The sequence below is a fragment of the Lipophrys pholis genome, assembly GCF_963383615.2.
Source record: "Lipophrys pholis genome assembly, chromosome: 2".
NCBI classification, from domain to species: domain Eukaryota; kingdom Metazoa; phylum Chordata; class Actinopteri; order Blenniiformes; family Blenniidae; genus Lipophrys; species Lipophrys pholis.
Window position 1 is genome coordinate 21,412,864 of NC_137636.1, and position 24,186 is coordinate 21,437,049.

At 41.5% G+C, this 24,186-nt stretch overlaps 1 protein-coding gene across 1 annotated transcript in view; it reads left to right on the forward strand.

Moving 5' to 3' along the window:
* Positions 1-24,186, forward strand: part of LOC308106697 (neural-cadherin) — a gene marked incomplete at its 3' end in the record, with an annotated part of 401,833 nt that overhangs the window by 121,134 nt on the left and 256,513 nt on the right. Inside the window, 2 exon segments of the mRNA XM_080458585.1 lie at positions 9,429-9,540; positions 23,192-23,441. Of these exon segments, the coding sequence (XP_080314711.1) occupies positions 9,429-9,540; positions 23,192-23,441 (362 nt within the window).

Below are 24,186 nucleotides of genomic sequence, written 5' to 3' on the forward strand. Positions count from 1 at the left end.
TTAATGCTATGGAATGACAAAACGCGCGGTGCAGTATTGAACAATGCAGTGTTGCCTGTGCGTCTCGGCTCTGGCTGCCTCCAGAGTAGCAAACGTGCAAAAGTCAGCATCTTCAATCGGTGCATTCATGTGGAAAGAAAACACTGAGGACACAGCTAAAATGGTAAATGGCTGTTGTGTGAGCACTCGCAACCGACGGATTCAGAATGAAATGTTTTTACTGAATACAAAGTGGAAAAGTGTTACTCATGACGACGGCGTCGACAGTGAAACATTAAACTGTATTAACAAGCCTGCCAGAAGAGGAAAAATCACAAGTCACTACGTTTCAAACGAAGCTGCTTTTAACTAGAACCAGACATCAATGCAATATGAATCAGATCATTGAAGATTGTGACACCTTTTGTTTTTCAAAGCGATTCATTTGTTGTCTTTAAATCTCACAGCTCCATTCCATTGATGGCACTGTGACAAAAATAAAGAGACTGTAGCTCCATTTATTCAGCATTCTTTGTTTTGAAGCGATCAGAATAACCAACTGAGAAAAGTTCAGGCAATGAATTAAAGCCACTCATCGGGCCGTGCGTTCATCCATCCATCTTCTTCCATGCCTCTTCATCCGAATCAAGGTTGGAGCCGATTCCAGCTTATAACGTCCACGGCACTCGATCTCTGGACCAAGACAGAGATCGACAACCATGCCCACACACGGCGTAATCTAGTGTCACCAATTAGCCTCGAATGCCTGCATTTTTGCTTATTCTGGGAAACTGGAGGGACGTGTGATCCGCTTAGAGCAGAGGTGTCAAACATAAGAAATAAAAATTTTAATACATTTTCTGAAAATATAAAGATTTTCATCACATATATTCTGCGCTCAAAAAAAGAGAAAAACTTAAAGCTGAAATTTAAAGGTTATTACGGCACGATTTTAGTGGTCTGGCACACCTCTGACTGAGAAAGTCCTGGCTCGGGTTTGAACCCATGACATTCTCGCTATGAGATGTGCATGCTTACCACTACATAGTTTGGATATGAAAATTCTGAGTCTATAATTGGAAAAAATGCAATAAATAAACATACCTTGACTTAATTACTTCTCTTTGCTCAATGTTTTGATCTGCCCTGTCAAGCCATCACCTGTGTTTGTCCAATTAGTGGCTGACAGACATAGGCGCAGTGCTCTATGCAACAGCACATATGAATCTAAAAGAAACCGTCACGATGTGTTGGATTCTTGAAAGTTAAACGGAACGCTCTAATTTATTTCTTTCTTTGGATATTACATGAATTGCCAGAAGCTGGCGAAAGGAAAACGATAATATCATTAGTCTGTTTAATCAAGTCTGTTTACTGTACTACTACTGTGCTACTTGGTTTGTCATGTCACCAAAAAGCTGCTGAAATTCTCGACGGTGGTCGTCGCTCTCAGACGGTCGGGTGGACATTTGTGTTGTAGACTGGTCTCTCGACTGCATTTTCAAGATCTTGGTCTTGGGAAGCTCTGGTCTTGGTCTTGGGTTTGGCAGTCCCCGCGACAACACTGGTCAAATGCTATGTTCGCTGTAAGTGAAGAATGATTATAAAACCGGTTGTTCATATGGAGGTAGAACTCAGCTTCTCTGAAAAGCTGCTACTGCGCATGTGCACCTCGGTCGTAGTGAATACTTCTTTAGCACATTCTGGGGGCCTTCAGAGTGTCATGACTCCCAGTCATGATATTAGACATAGTTTTCAGAACGTTGTCGTGTAAACTGGGCCTGACTTTTCCTAAATTTATGACCTTCAGCCGATTTCTCAATAAAAGCAAAAGCGATTTTTTGAACATGCTATTTAAATATTCTAATGATGATATGGTTGCATGCATTTAGTTAGATTTTTAAACACTTGGTGCACATGCAGGGTTGGTGTCTGACAGCTTAGATGATTTATTTTTTTCTATTTTAAACTAAATTACTGTCAGCAAACGTCCCACAATTTAGGGGCATGGTCTCCAACCCTGGTTCTGCAGGGCCCCGGTAAAATAGTGCCATAATACCCTTTAAATAAAGTTTTTCTTTGTTGTGGTGCAGAGTATACATAATAGAATAGAATTAAACGTTATTGTTACTCTTAAAACAATGTTAAGACAGTGTTTCAGCCTCCTCTGATTCAACTCCGTTTCCATAGAAATGGGGAAACGTGCAACATTTTGAATATCCGCTCTCTCTCAGTGGAAAACGGAAATTCTTGAGAATGCTCCAACTTCGTTTTTTCAAAAATGCTTTGGCTTAAAGCGCTGCTACTACGCAGACGCACCACGCCCATAGTCACTAGCAGTTGTGCACATGCTCAGTAGCTGGACAATAAGAACAACGTTTCCTCTAGTGTCATGACTCCCAGTCCATCTTCTCCTGGGTAGTTTTATAGTTGACAGTCACCATAATAACAATCGTCATAAACAATTGGTCGTCTGTCCATACGAATGTCCGTGTGCTCTCATTGTTCATGTTTAGAATGAATTTTTCTCTGCTGCATTTCTTTGTGGTTTCAGTACAAAAACTAATTACAGCACCATCTTCTGGCCCGTCATACTAACTAGACAGTTTTTAGCGTTTCTGCCATTTCCGCATATCAAGTATACGTGAAACTTTTCTGAAACGAAAATACATCAACGATCCGTCTTTACTCCAGACATCGTCCTGTAAACGACGCCTGAGACGCCTCGAAATGACTAAATCCCCTCCATGTTGGTTGCCTCTCTGTTTTGCATGTGACTTCCTCCTGCCTGTCAGAAATCTATTGCTCTCTGTCAAAGCAGCCAACGCAGGTGGTGGATTCTCATGCCCCGGACTCACCGAGCATGACTTTAATTTGCAGGTAGTTTCTCCCTCCAGGAGCGATCGCTCATCAGCACCATCAGTTACCTAACCAGCCTGAGACCTGCCTGCAGCTTCGTGTGTGTGTGTGTGTGTGTGTGTGTGTGTGTGTGTGTGTGTGTGTGTGTGTGTGTGTGTGTGTGTGTGTGTGTGTGTGTGTGTGTGTGTGTGTGTGTGTGTGTGTGTGTGTGTGTGTGTGTGTGTGTGTGTGTGTGTGTGTGTGTGTGTGTGTGTGTGTGTGTGTGTGTGTGTGTGTGTGTGTGTGTGTGTGTGTGTGTGTGTGTGTGTGTGTGTGTGTGTGTGTGTGTGTGTGTGTGTGTGTGTGTGTGTGTGTGTGTGTGTGTGTGTGTGTGTGTGTGTGTGTGTGTGTGTGTGTGTGAGCGAGCTCAACTTGCTTTATTAGGACTGACTTCTCTCTTCTCATTCAAACTCTGAGCTCCCCTACCATGGACTCACTGTTTCATGCAAACACACATTCGGTGATGATGCATACTGGCAAACACACTCAAATCACCTCCTTGAAGCTGACATGGTCAGATTTTATTTTGTTGTCCACGGCTTCCGAGCTGATCTTTGCTGAAGGATTAACTGATATTACAGAATTTCATCTTACCTAGCAGGCCTTAATACCAGTGGTATTTACAAAGCGCTCACTGCGCGCGTGTTTGTGTGTTGGTGTTGGAGAGAGAGCAGTGGGTCTGAGGGTCGAGAGGCTGTCAGAGAGACATGTCTTTATTTATTGCTCCTGAATACGCCGAGCGGGCACTGAACATCTGGTGGAAGCTGCTTTGTTTGCCTCCACGTCCCTAATGAACTGAACAGCATTGCTGTGATCTAAGATCCACGGCGTCATGTACACACCACATCAATTTTTTCTATATATTTTTTTTGCACTCCTTTGTTGGCTCCTGGGTCACAGGAAGATATGGGACAATAAAAATGTACAGGATTGCGTTCTAGCTTTGATTACTGGAGCGAGCAGTTCTCTACCCTGAGGAAAGCTCAGTAAACCAGACGGGGCGCCGCAGTTTCTTTTGGTCGGAGATCTGGTTAATTTGGGTTACTCGTGTATAAAAACAGCTCCAAAGAAAACTTAAAGTAGTAATCCCAGATTTTGATAGTTCATAACCTCACCGCTGTGTGACTTTTAATCTGTGCACTTGTGATTGCCTGGGTGAGTCTTTACATGTGAATGCTGCGCGGTCTCAAAATTGCTAAAACATGTATGAGATCAGACGAGCACAAACTAGGGATGTGTGTCAATGGGATCTAGCTTTTTACCAATGCAGGTTCACACATAAATATGTAAAATCTCAAGCTGCAGTGGAAAGAAAAGTGTCTGTGCCCCAGTTTTCCCATGACACTGCCATAAAATGGTATCTTATCTACATCCAATTTTGTCCTGAAGGCAACTGGACTTGCTTGGAATTTTGAGGTTGTTTCTCGTCTCGTCAAACAGACGTCTCTGGAGTCTGAAGAAAAAAAAGCGTGCTTTATTACTCCCCTTGGGGAATCCTTTTTTCTTTTTTCTTTTTTTTTGCATTTATCCATCCAATTTCTAAGAATGTGGTGGACAGCCACTCGACGTCACTCTGGAGAGATGATGGAGGTTAAAGGTCTTGCTCAGGGGCTTGTTCACCGTGGGATTTGACCCTGTGGAAACATAAATTCTTAAGGGAGAGGTCGAAAACAGTTTTCTTGTTTTGGTTGAGAAGGTTTTACGTTCCCTCTGACGATCAGAATTCTCAGACTGCACGTTTTGTGTTGAAATATTAATTCCAGCACGAGTAGTTGTTGGTTCCATAAATTCTTGTTTTCTGCAGTTCTGTCAGACGTGACCATTATTATTAAATGCATTATTTCAGGTGAAACATTGTGGAGCTAAACAGACTTGGGAACAAGTCAAAAATGAAAACATTCTTCAACGATCACTGACAAGGCTTTATTTTATTATGTCAAAAGGATTGCATGTCTCCATAAAAACTATTTCTCTCCTAAGCTCCTCCCACTGTTCATGCACCAATCGGGTTCTTCCAAGAATGGGCAGGTCTTTTTCAAGAGATGTGATCGTTCAGGAGGTGGAGCTTTTATACTGGTTGATCTCTTCTCCAGCATAACCTGCTCCGGGACAGGTTTGAGGTTCAGTAAATTACAACAGTGATTCGCCAGGTAAGAGCCAGCGTTGCAGTATGGAAAACCAGAGTTAATCCTGAAATTTAATCCAGAAGAGATAAACCAGTGTTAATCCGGAAGAAAAAAACAGAGTTAATCCTGAAGTTAATCCAAAAGAGAAAACCAGTTACTCCCGAAGTTAATCCAGAAGAGAAAAGCAGAATTAATCCTGAAGTTAATCCAAAAGAGAAAAGCAGAATTAATCCTGAAGTTAATCCAAAACAGAAAAACAGTTACTACCGAAGTTAATCCAGAAGAGAAAAACAGTTAATCCGGAAAAAATAATAAAAATTAATCCTGAAATTAATCCAGAACAGAAAAACCGAGTTAATCCTGACGTTAATTCAAAAGACAAATTCAGAGTTAATCCTGAAGATGTTTTTTTTGAATTTTTTTTTAAAGATGTTTTCGAGGAAGGTTGGTATTTTCAGTACTCATCCAGGGACTAACAAAATCCATGAAGCATTTTGTATGAGAGGTCCAGTTACTAAATTATGACAAAATTATGTGCTGGATTAAAATGAATCTTCACAGGTATTGAATTTGTATCCAGTTCACACCAAAAACACAGTCTTAACCTAACACCACAAAGTATGTCAGATCTTTCTTGAAGCCATCAAACATTCTGTTGTGAAGAGGAAGAGAGCCTGTGATTGGATGACTGGTTTTACCTCCTTCGACAAGAAGAAGTTGCACCAAGTCATTCTCGTAGCTGCAGAAAGCTGCAAAACCTACAGGAGTGGATTTTTTTTTGGCCCATTCTTGCTCACAGAGCTGCTGTAAATATCTCTGAGCTTGTTCCGCAGCGTTTCCGTGGGATTCTGTTCTGAGCTCTTATTGCGTCTCTCCGAGGCAATTTTTCTTCTCAATTTGAAGCCATTCTGTAGATTTAGTTCCACGTGTAGACGGGTTCTTTCTCGTCAGCGACTTCAGCAGAGATTCAGCTGGTAAACCCTGACATCGTTCTGTGAAACAGCAGCTCCAACACGGCGCCCGGGGCTTTGCCTGCTCTTACCTTTTCAAAATTAGCATCGCACGTGTCACAGCCAAGCAAGACACTTTCTATAATCCAGACCAGACCTGGAGAACTGCTTGATGTTTTTATTTAAAATGTTTTTGTGTATTAATGAAATGTGGCGTGTGTCCAACAATGTGGCTACACTGCAAAAATATTTTCCACATCAGATATCGAACAAGTCTTATTTACAGAACATTATTAAAATATTCCAAAAAATTGACTGTGGCGCAATTTCTGTAAATCTACGTCTTTCTATTACTTTCTTATGTATTGTCATATTTTTATACTTCATACGATCTAAAGAAGACCTGAGGAAATGCTCATTGCTGTTATTTTGAAGGATCCTTCTTTGTAAAAGTGTGGGCCATTGTTTGGCTTTTGCAGCCTTTCTTAGAGGCAGTCAGGGGTCTGAGTGGGGGGAAAAGGGAACTAACTTGATTGAACTGCCCTAGTTTTATTCTCATCAATGATCAGAGTCCCTCTTTATCACAAGGCAGCAAAGCAGCCCCAAATTATGATCCCCCCTACACCATGCTTTATGGATTTCACATTGGCTTCTTTTAAAAGTCTCACAATTTATAGTTCAGCAGCAACATACAGTCTACTTTCATCCTGAGTGGGTCAAACCAGTAAAATAATGCCATACTAACTGAGAATTTATACTTCAAAGTTACTGAGTCACAGAGTATTAGTGATGAAAATGTCAATATTTTCCCAAAACCCAATTACTGAACAGAAATGACTCCAATCGCAACATGAAGCCAATTTTAATGAAACCTTCTGGTGCAAAATACAGTGAAATGTAACGAAAACTCCTCTAGCTGTTGCATTCTGGGTGTTCTTGCGACCTACAAGGCGAAAGAGACGCTGAACCGGCATTCTGAAATCTGCAGCGAACACGGAGCCCCAGAGATGATGATAATAATAACGCGCGGGAACAAGATAATAAGTTGCTCCCTCAAGTTAATAATGCCAGGGAACAAGATAATAAAATCGCGGAGCCGTGGCTCTTGAACTGTAGCTGGCTTGCTCCTGCGCTGTCCTGTCAGCTGTGTTGGATATATAATTCAGAAGCAGGTTTCCATTGTCATTTTTTTTCACGCTTTTCATGGTAACATCATTGTAACTAACTTCACTTCCAGGTCTTGTTTCGCGTCCTGACCGCAGCCTGAGGTCTGCATGCGGCTGCGCGCTCCACTATGAGACGCCCCACTATTTTCTACTCCACAGAACTTCTCTATAATGAAGCGATACTTTTGGTTCATCAGCAACTACTAAACAAACTACATACTACTGTAAATGATAGCTTGGATGTTTTTTGTCATAAAATATGCCTTTTGATGGCGCTTCCTCTGTAAGGGAACTTTAATCAGCGTGTGTTTACGTAGGTTGCCATTGGAAACGGCTTTAGAGCCGCGTTCTATCATTCTATACCGCCATTCTTCTCCGATGTTGAAGCATTTGATTCAGACGCGTCCAGAAATAAAGTGAAAGGAGCAGAAATTCACAATTTAATGCCGAAATGTCGAAAAATAAGCCCCAAGCTCATTCATGCATTATTATTTATCTATTTATTTCTCAATGGCCACTCCGGGGCTCCGGACTAAACCAAGACGGATGTGAAAAAACACAATAGAGCAACGAGGAGACGCAATGTTTTCTGTCTCTTTGGTCTGTATCCGAGGTTCAGGCCAGAATAGATGGAGCGACCCGGATCAAACCAATGCTTACAGTCCGTCTCCTCGTACCTGTATGCGCGCTACATTGGGGAAATCAGTGATGTACGACATTTTGGAGTGACGTAATGACGTGGCTGTCACTTGGCTCCGTTGACGATTGAAAAACAAAAAAAACAAACGGTTCTTTGACGGTGCTCATTTAAGAACTGGCCCTGGCACCGCCCCTGAACTAGCACCTGGTTCTTTTTGGTGGAAAAGCCCTAAATGTTGTGTTGTTTCTCTGCTCTTAAGACATTTGTTAAAAAAAAAAAAAAAAAAAAGCAATGTTTACTTTGAAATGTTTACAATTTTCTTGATGTTTTGCCGGATTGGAGCCTTAAGCTAATTGGTGACCCCCAGTGGTGACCCCTTGCCAATGAGATTGGAACCCCGAAGGACCCTTCATACTCCCTTTTTGAACCCATAAGAACAAGAAGAAAATTCGGCGGTGACATCAGCCAGCTGCAGAAAAAAAAAAGCTTTATCGTCAGGACAGTTCATACTTCGATAAGAAGCTGTTGAACTTGCAGGCCACGCCTCCTCACTACAGCCACACGTCTGTGATGTGGCGTTTAACTTTTCAAAAGCACAGTTTATTTCTCGCCTCCAGTGCTTTCAGAAATGCATTTGGCTGAACTGTTTCAGTAATAATAGGGAGTTTTTTGTCCGATCTGACAGCTTTTCGTGATGCGTTCAGGTGCATCACGTAAGCCTGCACTCCGACATTTTAACGAGCTGCGGCGCTCGTACAGTAGCGATGTTTCAAGCTAAATACGATTAAAATATGACTTATAGTTATTAGCGAGCTGGAATACGCATGCGCAGCACACCGCAGTGCAGAGGTTTCGGCAGGGCGGCACCCACATAGTTCGGCCAGGGCGGTTGGCACAGCGGAAACAAATCTCTTCGGTCAGAGGGAGCTGGCCGAAGGAAATTATGGAGGAAATTATGTCATTTTGTTCGGCAGGACCCCGCACTGCCGAACTTTCTTCTTGTTCTTATGGAGTATGAATTGGCCCTTAACTCTATATACTCAATCCCATTTCTGAGCAAAATTACCTTGGCACCTAAAACACATTTTAATAGTCACACTCCAGTTTGGATAACTGCAGATGTCTTTAGTTGGAGATTTCACCAACTTCTTTCAGCAGCACAGTCGATGAATACTGGCTGTGTCCAACAAAGAGATAAAAGTGAGACTTTTTGAATGATGCCTTTACTTTTTTTGAAAAGTGCTATAAATGCTTCACAGTATTATGGATGAGAAACATCAGAAATAGCATTGAGTTTCTCAGTCGGTGATTTTATATTAAGCAGCTTGTTTGTTAAATGTGGACCAGATCCATTGATTTTGACCAATTGATGCAGAAAATTTGAAAAATAGAAATAATTCCAATATTTCTTGGTGCCATGTTAAAAGAAAATGTTGGATTCCTTTCTAAAATTTTGTTTATATATTTTTAGAAAAATTATTGAAACAAGTTAAATGACAGAAAAAAAGATTCTTGTGCAACAATCACACCTGAGCAATATTTTTTAACCTCAACACCTCATATGGTGAGGTAAAAGGTTTTTAAAGCGAAGGAGAAACCTGATGTGGTTTACTCATCACCCTCTGCTTCTCTCTCCGTTCCCCTCCTCCCTCCTTCTCTGTTCTCTCAGGTACGAGTTGTTATTGTCGATGAAAATGACTGCATTCCAGAGTTCCTCCAGTCCATTTACAGCAAGGACGGCGTGCCGGAGACCGTCACGACAGCAACGTCTCTGCTGCAAGGTGAGAGGGAGAGAGAGACACACACACACACACACACACACACACACACACACACACACACACAGAGAGAGAGCCAGCAAGAAGCTCCAATCACTACCAATCAGCAAGTAAATGGTAAAACATTTAAGAAAACATTTATTTTTTAAACACATTCCATCAGAGACACAACGCAGCACTGAGACCAAGCTGAGATATCGTGATGCTGTATGAAAGTCAGCTACTTGGTTTCTATCAAACTAGCCTCAAAGCCATGCTGTCGGGGGGGGGGGTGTAAAAACATCCAGAATGCAACATCTAAAGGAGACGTTTTCTAGAAATGTCACTTTCTTTTACATCAAACGGCTACATGTTGAGATCATATTAAGTTTTTGGTATAATCTCCACCACAACAAAGAAAAACGTTCAAGTTTAAATAGGTGTATGGATCCCAACAGGCACTGACAATCATTTCTCTTATCAGAAAGTCTGGAAATCAATGTTAAATTGCTGTTTGGAGAAATGTGTGAAGTGAGAATAATGTGAACTAAAGGGATTACTCTCATAGAGCATGCCGGCGTTTTTAGAGTACAAAATTTAATTGAATTAGAATTGAAAAGCTTTTCTTTTTTTTCTTTCTTTTTAATAAAGACCACTTCTTTAAATATTCAACTATAACTGGATATTAAAGGACCATTTTTCCCCAGAACACGAATTTATTACTGCTACAATACTGCTAATTCTACAAGTCGGAATAAGTCATATTTTTTTCAGTTCAATTTAGTTTTGTCTGAGTCTCTATTTGACAGTGTTAAAAAAAAATTACATTAAAATCCTATTGTAGCCAAGAAATGAAGCTGAAGCGGAAGCAGCTCTGTGCGTCTCTTGACGTGAAAATATTAGCGTCGCCCTGCTGTCAGAGCAAAATGCGAGTGGCTGAGAATCTTCTTCTAACGTTCATGTGTTCTGAGTGGTCATGAAAGTGGAGTTTATCAGCGCCGGCAGCCGTGAAATCATTGGCGCTCTCAGTTGCTCCTCCCGTGGCCGTCCTGCTCCCACTCTCACTGTTGTTTCATCCAACGTGAGTGTCGTAGCTGCGACTCATCACAATCTGATCTGTTTCAGTGTGGCTGGACACCGACCGGCCCGGGCGCTTTTGTTTAGGTTCTCACTGTCTTGACGCTGAGAGCAAAGTGTTTCGCAGTTCTCTTCCCCTCCTCCTGTAGCCTCATTGTTCAGTCATTTAACCTGGAATCATCGAACAGCGTCAGTAATGAGACATTATCTCCACTCGGCTTCATTCAGTTAAATTACATGTAATAAAGTTGTGGTAAGTTACACAACTCCAGTTGTGTAAATGTTGGCAAATGTTTACTTCTATTATCTAACTCTGCATAGTTGTCTCATCTCGACTATCATCCATCCAAACATCTTCTGTACGTCTTCATCCAGCACATGGATTTACCGAGACACTGTGACATTTAGGCTCCGTTTACGCAACGTTTCTGGTGGAAACGCGTTGTTTTTGCATTTTTTATTTCTGAACTGTGAGGGGAAACCTGAGTGTCAAGAGGAAACAACACCACAGACATAGAGAGAGCAAACTCCACTGTTCAAACCCACAACCTGAGAATGCTAACCTCTCTCTGCCACAACACAAGCCCTCGAATACCAGATTAATTGACTTAAAATGAATCAGATTTTAATTAAAAGTGTGACCACATTCCCAACAGTTTGCCTAATTGAAGTTCAATTATAAGGAATAAATTGTTTGTGTATGACTTGTTTGTTTGTGTTTTAATTAAGACACTTTTAATGGCTGAATTTACCGCTTATGATGATAATTCCTCATCATTTGGGCAAACAAACATCCTCTGTTGCCTTTTCTGTGGTCACCTTGTGCGAGCTTCATCGTCATCACAGGGACAGTCATAACTGAATTCAGCAGTTCTTTAAATTTTTTCTTCATGAAATCTGTTTGTTTGCATGACATCTAGCCTTTTCTCTGTGTGTTATTTTTATTAATTACATAAAAACAACAGGTGTTCTTCTTGCTGTGTCAACATTAGGAACCGAAAATTGATTTAAACCAATTAGAGAAAAATTAATAATTAAAGAAAAAAAAGAAAAGATTTGGCCCATGTCTAATATATTAATATCCTTAATTTGACAAACATAATGTAACATGATAACAACCAACAAAATCCGCTCGCCGTAAGGCCCAACGCCTCCTCGAGTCGGGGAACCTCCGGCGACCCTGACATAGCACCTAGCCACACCCGAGCTACCGCCGGCGCGGAGCCCACAAGAATGGACATAGCGGAATTAGAAGTCGAGATCCTTCTGTCTCTGAAGTCTAACATCACTGCTGTGATTAATTAACAACTGAGAAACGCACTTTCTGAAGACTTTAATCTCCTTAATACCGAGCTGCAGGCAATGAGAAGGGAGATCGCCAACAGTACAGCAGCAACCTGCACCGAGATCGATCAAATGAAAGCTAACGTGAACGACAGGGAGCGTAGCCTGTCAGAGTCATTGGATGAAGTCACCGCTCTACAAACTACAGTGCTGAGCCTTCAGAAAGAGCGGACAAATGCAGAAATGCTATTCTGAGGGCCCTGGAGGAGCCAGGTTCAAGTTCTACAGCATCTGTATCTAAGCTACTGAAAGAAATGCTAAAACTGGTTAAAGACATCATCAGTGACCATTCACATAGGCGCGTCGCACAAGAAAGACGAGATGGAAAACCCCGATCCATCATTGCCAAGCTCCATTACTACCAGGATTGTGTTGAGATCTTGCGCCCCGCCCGAACCCAGTCCTCCCTCCGCCTTAACTGCGAGCCGGTCACCATTTTGTGGGTTACACCACGACCATGGCTCGGGGTCGGGCCCAACCATGGCTCTATTCACAATTCGGTATTTACGTTACAGCCTCAGAATAACAGTTTTCTGTCATCGCTCACCCGCAAAATTCAGTTTTTCCTCTGCTTTCCTTCTTCATCTTTCTATTTCTTTTGAAATAGACGTTTGAAAATTTATATTTATTTAGTTTCAGTTCCAGATGACGAGATGCCTTGACTTGTACTCTGGAAACACAAAAACACATGGCTGATTTTTTCTTTTTTTTTTTTCTTTTCTTTGTGTGTAAAAGTGACCTTTGTAGGTATGTTGTTTTTGTGCCTGGTTGTCTGTTGTTTTTTTTATTTTGGACTTTTTTCATATTTCTTGATAATCTTTGATGGTCATTGATTACTCCTGGTCAGATGGTGGTTGCTCAGTTAATTTTGTGAGTTGGAATGTTAAATCCCGTAATCCTCCAGTGAAGCAGAGGAAGGACTTCAGTCATCTACAACAACTTAGCACAGATATCGCATTCTTAAAAGAAACTTATTTGTGAACTTCTGACCATTTCAGAATAAGAGGCAGATGGATTGGCCAATCATTTCACTCGAATTTTCATTCCAAATCTAAGTGGGTAGCTATAATCAATAAAAAATGCCAAAGGACAAGAATGACTCAAAAAAAAAAAAAAAAAGGCGTGAGCTAGTTTTGGAGCGCACAAGATTGTACGGAGATAAAAGACAGTATGCAGCATGTACATTGATCACGAGGGCAGTCATGACACCTCGTGGGAAACCTCATTAGCTCTGACTGCATGTGGAAAAGTTTTGGGCTGCGTTGGCTTCACAAAGCTGCTTTTAAGACACCCATCCAGTGTTCGTGCCAATTTGTATCATCATTAGTAGAGCCGCTCTCAGTGGCAACACTAATACATTTAGTCTAATAGGCCGCTGAGCAGGAAAATAGATTTACAATTTGTTTGCAAATATTTAGTTTAAAAACTGTAGCTGAACCGGTGAGTGAGGGGCATGAAATGAAAATTCAGTATATGCAAGGAAACAAAAGCACGTAGGCACTTACTACAAAATTCTTGTCAGTAGTAGAATTCAAACCTGTGAACATCTACTCCTGAGGCTGCCTCTGCAACCTCTATGGGATCTCCAAATTTTGCCCCGTTTCCAGACCATCATGCACTTTTTTGCGTATCACATATAAATGCGAATATTAATGAGCCTACAATATATTTTTTTTCACTTTTTTTTTTTTTCTCAAGCTTTCATCTTGGTCATAAAAAACACTTTTAATACACTTACACACGCGTGAAGACACAGACAGACAGACAAATTTAGACTGACATTTAATTAACTATAGAAATAACTATCTACCAAATGTACACGCCTCTACCTAGGCATACATTCGTATTGCACATACGCATAGAAATACACATTTTTCACATATATTGACTTTAACGTGTCTAAAAATTGGCATGAAGAAGTAGAGCTTATACATAGTTTCATTATTATAGCCCATATGTTTATTCATTTAACAGAAAATTCCTGGTCTACAATTGAAACAGATTCATATAAGTAGAGTAAAGGTTTCTCTCTAAAATTGAGTCTCATGCCTGATGCAACTAAATATGGTTCAACATGTTGGAATGCTTTCATGAACTTTACCATTACAAGTCTTTCAAAAATGAATACAATCCAACTAATGGTAAAGTAGTCATTCTCTTTCTCCTTCTCATAGCACTGTAGCACTGTTATACGCACCCATTCACGCACATCACAATGATGGTGACACGAGAGGTGACTGCCAGTGTCGTGGTTCAATGTCTTAACTGAAAAGAGCCATGAGCAGGCAAAAGCAAGAATCAGACTGTGAACCTTGTGATTGAAGGCCGCCCAGCTCTGCCACCTGAACCACCACCTTCTTTAAAGGGAGGCTTTGAGAGCTGGAGAAGTCCAGAGTTTCTTCAACAGAAACCTCTACACAAGCTCAACACAGAGACTATGAAAGCATGAGACACATATGATCCCCGTTTCTTTTTTCGGTGTTTGAATTGAGTGACAGAAGACGTCATTTTTTTACTGCATTTCATGTCACTTTGCTCCCGAGCATTGTAGAACGTGACACAGATGTGCCGTATAAGAAACAAGCTGTGAAAGGTCCAAATGACCCCATTAGCACGGCGCGCTTCCAGCATTCGGTGGAACGCTATAGGACGATGGAAACTATCTGAGAAGGGATTGTGAGCAATAAAGCCATTCAGTGCAAACACAAAACAGTCATCGCTCAGTGAATTCCGCCTAAAGTCGATCTGGTTTGCAGTAATGATTTGATACAGAGTGAATGCTGAGAGATGTTCATGTGTGAATGAGTGACTGAGGGAGCAAGGTAGTGTGGGAGTCGTGGGAGGCTCAGCAGGATCTCTGCATGCCGCAGCCAGCAGGTGCACAGAGGGAGTTCCCCCCGCTGGGCTGCTTTGCATGGACCCACTGGTGTGTGTGTGTGTGTGTGTGTGTGTGTGTGTGTGTGTGTGTGTGTGTGTGTGTGTGTCTGCACATTCAAGTGCATAGAGAGTCCTCCATACTTCTGTTAGCAAGGAGAAAAGTAGAAAACATGTCAGATCTACCAGGAGCGAATAAACTTAAAATTAAACGGGGCCAGAATCCTCTCAGTCCTGTCTCCCTGAGATATTCACCAGGCCACAGTTAAGTTTTTGATGAGCATGCTAACTTCAAGTGTACAACACAAACACTGTTTTATTTGGAGCCTGTTTACCTTTGGCAATGAACGTTGGGGCGAATGTTTTGTTTCTGTCTGCGTGCGTTTATTGGTTTGTATGTACTGTATGTATGCATTTTACCAACTTTTCACAAAAACTATTAACCCAAAGTTCATGGAATTTTCAGTGACAATTTGTCCTCATCCAAGGAAGATTTGGGTAACCGTTTCCAAATAAATCTCAAAATACAGCAAAAAAAATGTCCCGTATCAAGCAGATGGGCGAGGCACTTCATTGAGGAGATCAACAGAGTTCAGCGTCTCCTTTGGGGGTCCGCGGTGAGCCTTCATTTGCCTGGGGGAGGAGGGAGTGTTCATCAGGGCCGCAAGCAAGGTAGCTGCTGTTAGCGGCCTGCTAGCACACTCGCTAATATCTCGGTTCGGCAAGTATCCAAAAACACCGGTGTGAGCGCATTGACTTGGGTAGTGGTTTATCCGTGTGCCCCCGCTCAGTGTTTACCACAGTGATGTTGCTACACAACAGGCTAGTTAGTGTCGTTGTGAGCTCTATTGACTTCCCGTTCTAGTTTTAATCTCTTTTAATGTTTTTTCGAGCCTGTTTTTATCCTTTTTTTTTTGTCAACCTGTCCTGAACCTGTTTCAAGCCTGTTGGAAACCTATTTTAGTCTGTTTTGAAGTGGTTTTGATTCTTTTTTGAGCATGTTTTGAACCTGTTTGGAACCTGTTTTGATCCGTTTGAACTCTGTTTGGATCTGTTCTAATCCTGTTTTGAACCTGTTTGAAGCCGAGTTCAAACACGGCCTAAATTCACATATAAACTTTTTAGAGTCATTGTAACATGTAGACATTATGTAATTTAACACTCAAAACACTGTTGGGAGAATGTTAATAACTGATGAAACTATAGTTGAAACTTGGAGAACAATATGCAGCAGTGAGTGTTGTGGTTGCAAAGCAATGTATGAATATCTTCCAAAAGGCAAAGTCTGGTGGAGGCATGTGCATGATGTTGAGTTGCTTTCCCACCTATGTGTATGAAGTACTTCCCAAAGTGGAAAAGGTGTAATGGATATCACACTGTGTGAAGACTGTACAATGTATTTCTATTTGCACATGATGGGGATTCTTCAGGTGCCAAGATTAGCTTAAGCCTCCTTTGGTCAGGGTGGTGGACGATGAAAAGACTTTAACTTTAGTTTCTTCAGTCCCAAAACCCTGCACACAGTTATTCATGTTCACAAATTCATACATCAAAGTTGGCAGCTGCCATCCACAGTCCCTTTGGAATAATAATTCTTCTTTTTATGCTTTTGTCTTGGTTACTAGTTTAGATTTCATGTGCAGCCTTTTTATCTTTTCCATTCTGTCCATGTCATGACTGGTATCACCGGTTCTAACTCCTCATAATCAGCTCCTTGCATGTATCTAACAGCTGTCAGACTGCCAATAGTTTCTAGATTTCCTTCGCATGTTGGAGTGCCAACATCCCTCATTAGGCTTTTTCTCTTCTTGTTAACAGTTTTTCAAACTCTGTGTTTCTCTGTTTTGCCCTGCCTGGTTTGTCGGCCAGTTTTGGACTCGCGTTTTATGACCCATTCATGTAGAAAACTACAATATTTCGTAGAGGTTTACACACGTTTCTCTCTTCGACTTCAAAAAGTTTTAGAAGTTTGCATTTTTCAAAGTTACAAATTGACAGTTAGCTGTTAAATTCAGTGATGTGAAAAAAGGTCTTTTACTGAAGACTCTTTGGTGTTTTTCATTGATATGAAAGTCAATGCTGAAATCCCCATTAAGATTAATACCAACGTCACCGCAGAGGGCATCGAACACTGAGCATCCCTGACTTCTCAAAATAAAGACATTCCTTCCCCTTTTCATTTAATTAAACTGGTTCAAAGGTGTAGTATTGAATTAAATGGGCAGAGAGAAATAGGTACCCTGCATCATTTTGCTAAATCGTGTGCTGGTAATCCCATAATCGGTTCCTTCGTGCGAGTGGACAAATGAGGGCCTTGCCAAGTTGGGGGGGAAAAAAAATGAAAATACTGAAAATGCATCACCAAGCGAGCCAATTATCTCACTTTCCATAGAGATCTAAGCGTCCTGCAGCTTCCATCTTCAGTGCAAAATCATTATATGCCAGGAAAATATGAAAGATGGAGCCAGAAATGTATAGCATCCCACCCCCAACTCCCCCATGCAGGGACGCCAGCAAAACAATGCTGATTTAAGATTACAGAAGGACTTACTGATGAATAAATGCTCAAGTTGTGGTCTGAATAGAAGAAATCCGTACTTAGTAAATTAAATATTGACTCAAGTGTGACGTTTTGGCTGCTGCATGCAACAAAACTCCGTTACATTTCATTTTCTGACCATCAACAGTGGAGGAGAGGTTGTTCATCACATCCCAGCAGCAGAGAACAGACGGATTTTAACACCAGTCCTTCTAACCAGGGGCTGTAGTGCAGCGTTAACACATGCACTTTGTACAACTTGCAATGCTGACTTTTTTCAAAATCACATATTCATGAACATCATTGCAATTAATCTATTAAATTAGGCAGATTCCAATCCGAAAGCTTGCAAAAACGTTAAAGGTGACATGATAAAGCACAAAATAAGAACATACATTGTACTCCCATCATCAATTGTAAAGCATTTGTATCCGTCAGTGTTTCAGAGGAAGACCCTGCTTACATGTGAAGTGAAAACACATTGTTTTTGCATTCTTGTTTTAAGATAAATTCACATGGCAAATTACTTGGCAGCGTTTTGAAAATAATGTATGTGTACATGGAAACGGCTGAAAACAATGTGGTTAGTATGGCACTGTTTGTTTTTGTCATGAAACCACACATACATATAGCAGAGAACAGCTCTAAACATTAACAATGGGAGTATAGTTAAATTCATATGGACAGTCGACCAAATTCGATTGTTATTACAGTGACTGTCAACGATAAAACTACCAAGTCCCAGAAGAATCTGGACTGGGAGTCATGACACTCTGGAGGAAACATTGTTCATCTTATTGTTCATCTACTGAGCAGGTGCACAACTACTTCTCACTACTGCCATGGTGCGCATGTGCAGTAGCAGCGTTTCCAAAAATGTGCATTCCCCCCCCCCCCGTTTCCACAGAGATGCAATATTTTCCAAAAGTTTCACCTTGGGAGCCGCTTTCAAAAAAATGCATTTTCAGTGGTCCGAGCACCATTGTCAACAGATACTAGTTTTCTGACATTCTCTGAGCTCCCACGCTCATTCCAGGCATTTTGTAGATGTTTTTAAACTCTTACCACGCTCAATGTACTTGAGATGTGAAAAAGATTCACCATCAATACAAAGTGGAAATTTGTTCATATCAACTCAAAGTGTGTCTCATCAGTGAAATTGGCTGAGGATGCTCATTTTGGCTGCTCACTCAACAGAACAAAATAATCTGAGGACACAGTGGGTTTTTTTGTTCCTGGTGTTGCTTGTTACAGAAATTACTGAAATATCTGAAGCTTTTTGTTACTATCGATTTGTACAAGTCAAAAATCAAGTGCATCAACGTAGCAGAACATCACATAAGATCCATGCAAAAAGGATTTCTCTCAATGAAAAGCCTTGTGTGCAGTCTGCTCTAAAGACTTAACATCCTGGTGGTACAGAGGTGATCAGAATGGTCCTGTTGAGGCTTTATGAGGCTCAAGTTGAGTTGATTGTAGCCTTCAACTCATCCAAACTGTCTGTCAAGTGTCCCTCATCCTCTTAAGCCTTCCCCACACAGTGCGATTTTAGCAATCTTTCGTAGTCACAGCCTCTCAGACTGCACGAGACGAATGTAAATAATCATGTCTGCAGACTGGAGGAACACGAGCTGGCTCGCAGCCGGAATGCGTTGTGTATTGCGTAATCCCGCCGACTGATTTTTTAATCGCCAAAACACAACCTGGAGGGTAATGTTGTAATGGGAGCTTGAAGTAAGTACTTGTTAGTATCTATTAGCATTCCACATTAGCATTTCCTGATGTGGTCTTTCATTTCCCAACAAAACACACTCCATGTTAACAAAATAAACAAGCAGCAGCTGCGATCACCCCAAATATCTGACACTGTCCAGTATTGATCGCAGGCTTACGAGCACCGACTGGGCCGTGTGGTGAACCTTGCACATGGCGCGCTACGAACTTGAGCCCCGACCACAGATTTTACTAACAATTCTCCCACAATCCAATCTTTCATCTCCGACGGCTGAAAAATCGCACAGTGCATTTGGGCCATAAAACAACAGTCCACAGTTTTTTAGAGTTGACTATCAATCACAGCAAGCTAATGCGACAATGACAAGACTTTGAGAAGTTGTGTCACTCAGGCTGAATGTGAAATCTTGTAATGAAAAGAAACTGAAAATGAAAGGCAGCTGCTTCACACTGGACTGAAAGCAGCTTAGATTTAAACCCTCCACATTCTGGGATTTTTAAATTAAATGAAGCTGAATTGCTTAAGAAAACATGAAGATCTTCCACTTTTGAGCCAGTGTGTTCTGATCCTCACTCTTTAACTTGAGCCTCATTTCACTCATTGTTTTTTCTCAAGGTTCCTTAATATACTTTGTGTGAAAATCAAACACTATGTTGTTGTTTTTTGACTCAACTTTCCATCAATCTGCTTTGATCCAGATCTCTGTGAACAGTACCTCATTTCCAAATCAAACTCTGAAGGCTTACGTAAGACAACGTGTCATTTACTGGAACTTTAAATTTGTCTCTGCAGACGTCTGACAGAGCTCATCAAGATGAAAGGTATCGCTAACATTATTGCTCGAACGATAAGTGAACTGAGCTGGGGACAAAGACAAATAAATAGTTTGTAATGAAACATCCTCTGTAGCTTCTTGGTGATGATCAAGCATTACGGTTTAATCTGACAATGTTTCTTGTTGTTGTTTTTTTCTAATTGACATGTAAACATCACAAGCATAAGAGATTTGAGCCCTAGTTTTTCACTTTCTGCTTAGGATATGACTGACTTTCAAGACACATGGGAAAATAGTAATAATAAATGGTGAAAATAATAATTAAATTTCTCCCTATCAAACTCTCACCATGATTTCATTGCCCTTCATTAGTTTTCATATCAGTCTGAGATGGCCATCCATCCATCCATCCATCCATCCATTCACAGCACTTCACCTTATTCAGTGTTGGAGGGTGCATGAGTCTATCGATTGAGAGCACCAACTAGTGGAGAAGTTGGGTACGCTCTTGTTTTTTGCCTTCTTTTCAAGCGGGTGGGGGAATCTGGCTCAAAGATACTGTTGAGTGGGGCATCGTAGGGGATTTGGAAGAAGGTGCAGGCAATGCTGACTGAAAGATTAGTAGGTATGCATCGTATACCCGTGTTCACCCTGAACTACCCCTAGATTTCTACACTGTTATTTACATCCCCCTATTCACCAACAGCAGCTGCTGCCATTGGGAGGAATAAAGGGTTCAGTGTTTTGCTCAAGGACATGTAGACGTTTAAAGAGAACAGCTAGAGTGTGCCAAAACAATCACACGCACACACCATCAGAGGCAGCTATGGCTTATTTGGTAAAGCGAGTCATCTGTCAATTGGAAGGCTGCAAGTTCGAGCCCCCAGTAGTTGAAGTGTCCTTGGGCAAGAGACTGAACCAAATCGAGCACCCTGCATGGCAGCTGCCTCCATTGGTGTGCGTGAGTGGCTGAATGTGACTAGCAATGTGAAGATCTGTTAACTCAGTGGAGAAAGCTCTCTTAGTGAACTCCTGCTCTGGTAACAGTAACAGCTTGATCCTGTGATACCAGGCAGGATGGATCCATGCCGACAATTCTATTCCACCAAATTCGCCATCGTCTGAATGCTGCAGCCAAAACCAGTCCATTACACATTTATTCCAGCCTTCCACTGTTTACTGCCGTTGAGTCTGAATCGATTGTTGCATCAGTCTCCTGTTTTCACTGCCGGCGGTGACACCGACTGTGGTCTTCTGCTGCTTCCTCTCAGCTGCTTCAAGCGTGTATGGAGGGAGGATCTTTCAGTTGTTACCGGCGGTTATTTTAGTTCCTGCTGCCTTTTTTGTCATCTCCAACCGGTCCGACTGTTCTCTCCGCTGATACTCCGTGGAAACCCTGCAGAGGGTTGTGTGTGAAAATCCCCTCAGATCCAGTTTGAGAAATGATCAAAGTCAGTTAAAACACGTTCCTGTCGAGTTCTGATGCTCAATTTAGACGTCAGCTGCTCATCTTCTACATGCAGAACACATTGTGTCTCTTTATGTTATTGGCTCAGTACATATTTCCAATAATGAGTTTAACCTTGTATTGAGTGTACGGGTATTTTATCAAGTAAAATGGTATTGTTTTCACTATGTGGCTGGTCCAAAATGAGTTAAATAAATTGCACATACTCCCTTGTTAGATTTTATTCTGTTAAATGCTTTTTTTGTATTGTAATATATTCCAGATTAAATTAGACTGAACTGCAAGCAAAATAAATCATGTGAATAAACCCTGACAGTTTATTAGCATTTATTTATTTATCAAACAGTGATATTTTGCGAGGCTTTTGTTAATTTACCCCCATTGAAACTACTATTTGGAAGCCAGTGAGTGTTCCCTGAGGCTTTATGGACGTACAGTTTGGTTGCTGAAGCACTCACTGGCTTCTGCTTGCACATGTATTATTCATATGCACGCATGTTTGTGTGTGTGGACACACCAGCCTAATGCAATGTAAGGTGAATTGGAGAATTGAGCTTTTGATGGTGAAAATGTTCTTGTTAGTGTAAAATATGCTTGTTCAAATCCCTGGTGGTCTGCTCAGTTTTAGCAAGGCAATCAATTTGTCCGGGCTCCATGGATTCCCAATGTGCAACACAGAGGCAGAAATGTTGCAAAATGACAATCTCAATACGAACTGCACTGCTCCCCCCGCCTTCCCCTGCTAGGTTCAGAACACTGTTTTATTTTAAACACGGGTTCCAGAATGGGGAAATTTTAAAACGTTGGCTCAGCTTTGGAATGTGGACGGGCAAAGACACACATTTGCGGAAGACGATTATGTCATCACCCCCGCCGCAAAGTCCCTTAACAACAACAACAATGGCGAACTCCATGCTCCAGGTCCAGCTGTAGAAGCAACTGATGCCAGTCACTTTAATAAAGCCAGGTGTTAGATTTCTCAGGTAAGAGGAGGAGCAGGAATATTCTCCGTGTCTTCTCCATTTCTGTGTTCTCCCTGTCTTCTTCCACGTCTTTTTTTTTTTTTTTTTTTGGCCGAAAAAATGGTTTTACATTATTCCAAGAAATTCCATAAGGTTATTTAAAAGGGTCACGGAGTCACGACACTCTGAAGGAAACATTGTTCTGATTGTCCAGCTACTGAGCATGTGCACAACTATGAGTTACTGCTGCATGAGCACAGGCAGCGTTTTCATAAAGTTGTATTTTCACTGGCTCCGGCTGCCATAGTCACGTAAACAAACATCTGAAATACAACAAAAGTTGCCAGTTTTTACTTGAAAATGTTGTGGTGTAAACCAGGCTTTAAACAGGATATAACAGGATCCGGAAAGAGCAAGGTAATAGACCTCAGCCCAGGATCACAGACGAACTGACACAGACCGAATGACGGTGAAAGTTACTAAAGTAAATTATTCACAATGACACGATCAAGGCACTGATGCAATATATGGGATGATCTGAAGATACAAAGGAAGGTGAAGAAAAGGGAAACCTAAAGCAAGTCATAAAGTGAGATGATGAACTTGAGACGAAATGACCAGACAAACTAGAACTGAGACAAACCAAAATATCAATGACACAAAAACAAACCTCCTATTTTACACATGTGTTTTATCAAAATCGGAGCTCATATTGGGTGTGAGGCAAGGTACAAAGGTACGACCGACACAGTTCACCAATATGCTGCAGGTCACACGCATGCACGCACTCACACACACAGTAGAAACAAGGATTTGTGTGGTCTGACGATCTCGTTTTTATTTTTTTGGTCTATTTACACTTTACAACATTTGTCTTCTTCTTTTCGTCTTCTCTCTTTAGTGTCGGCCAGCGACTGTGACTCAGAGGAGAATGCGGAGTTGACTTATTACACCCTGAGTCCGGACTTCACCATTTCCCCTCATGGGACCATCTTCCCTGCGGGATCTCTGGATTATGAGAGACCCAACCACCTGTACGAATTTGTGGTCATGGCCATCGACAAAGGGGAGGTCCCTCGCACTGGCACCACTACTGTCCGCATTAGGATGGCAAATGTCAATGACGAGGCGCCGGAGTTTTCCCAACACATGTAAGTACGACTCTGAAATGACTGATTGCCTTTCTGTTTTTTTTGTTGTCAGAGGGAATATGCACACTGTCATTGGGTTTTACTGAGTGCCTATCTTACCGGCAGGATGAGACACTGCTATAAGATGACTGTTAGTGTTGGAGACAAGGGCTGGAAGGTTTGTCATTGGCTTTCCTTGAAACTGTGGCCGCATTCTAGGACTTGAGACACGTCTTTGAGGTTTTCTCACAATGATGTTAGATGATCAAATCGGTTTTATTTCGAGAGCGCCAAAGCGAACAGTCATTACAGGACACTTTTACAGAGAAAAAACTAATATTTTACATGCAACGGTATAAAGGAAAGACTCCTTTTAAAAACCTGCAGAACCAGAGGAGGAGGAGGAGACTTCCTGCTGTGTTGACCCGGCAGACGTGACGGGGCTCGGACCAGCAACTTCCAGTTCCACTGTCAGAGATCCTGGGGTATTAGTCACAGCATTAGTGACATGCTATAGTGAAACATCACTGTATGAAGACTGAGAAAGGGAAGAAGCGAGCTGTCGGCCTCCCAGCAGTCCAAAGGTATAGGTTTAGTCTGACTGTGCCAAAGTGATCCCAGCCCTGTGTCATAAATGATGTGGGTGAATGTGACACACACTGTAAAGCATTCTTGGACTGCTGAAGCAGCTTTAAAGCAGCTTTTGAAAGCAATTTGTCATTTATCCGTTGTTTAAAGTCTAATGATGGACTTATGAAAAATGCTT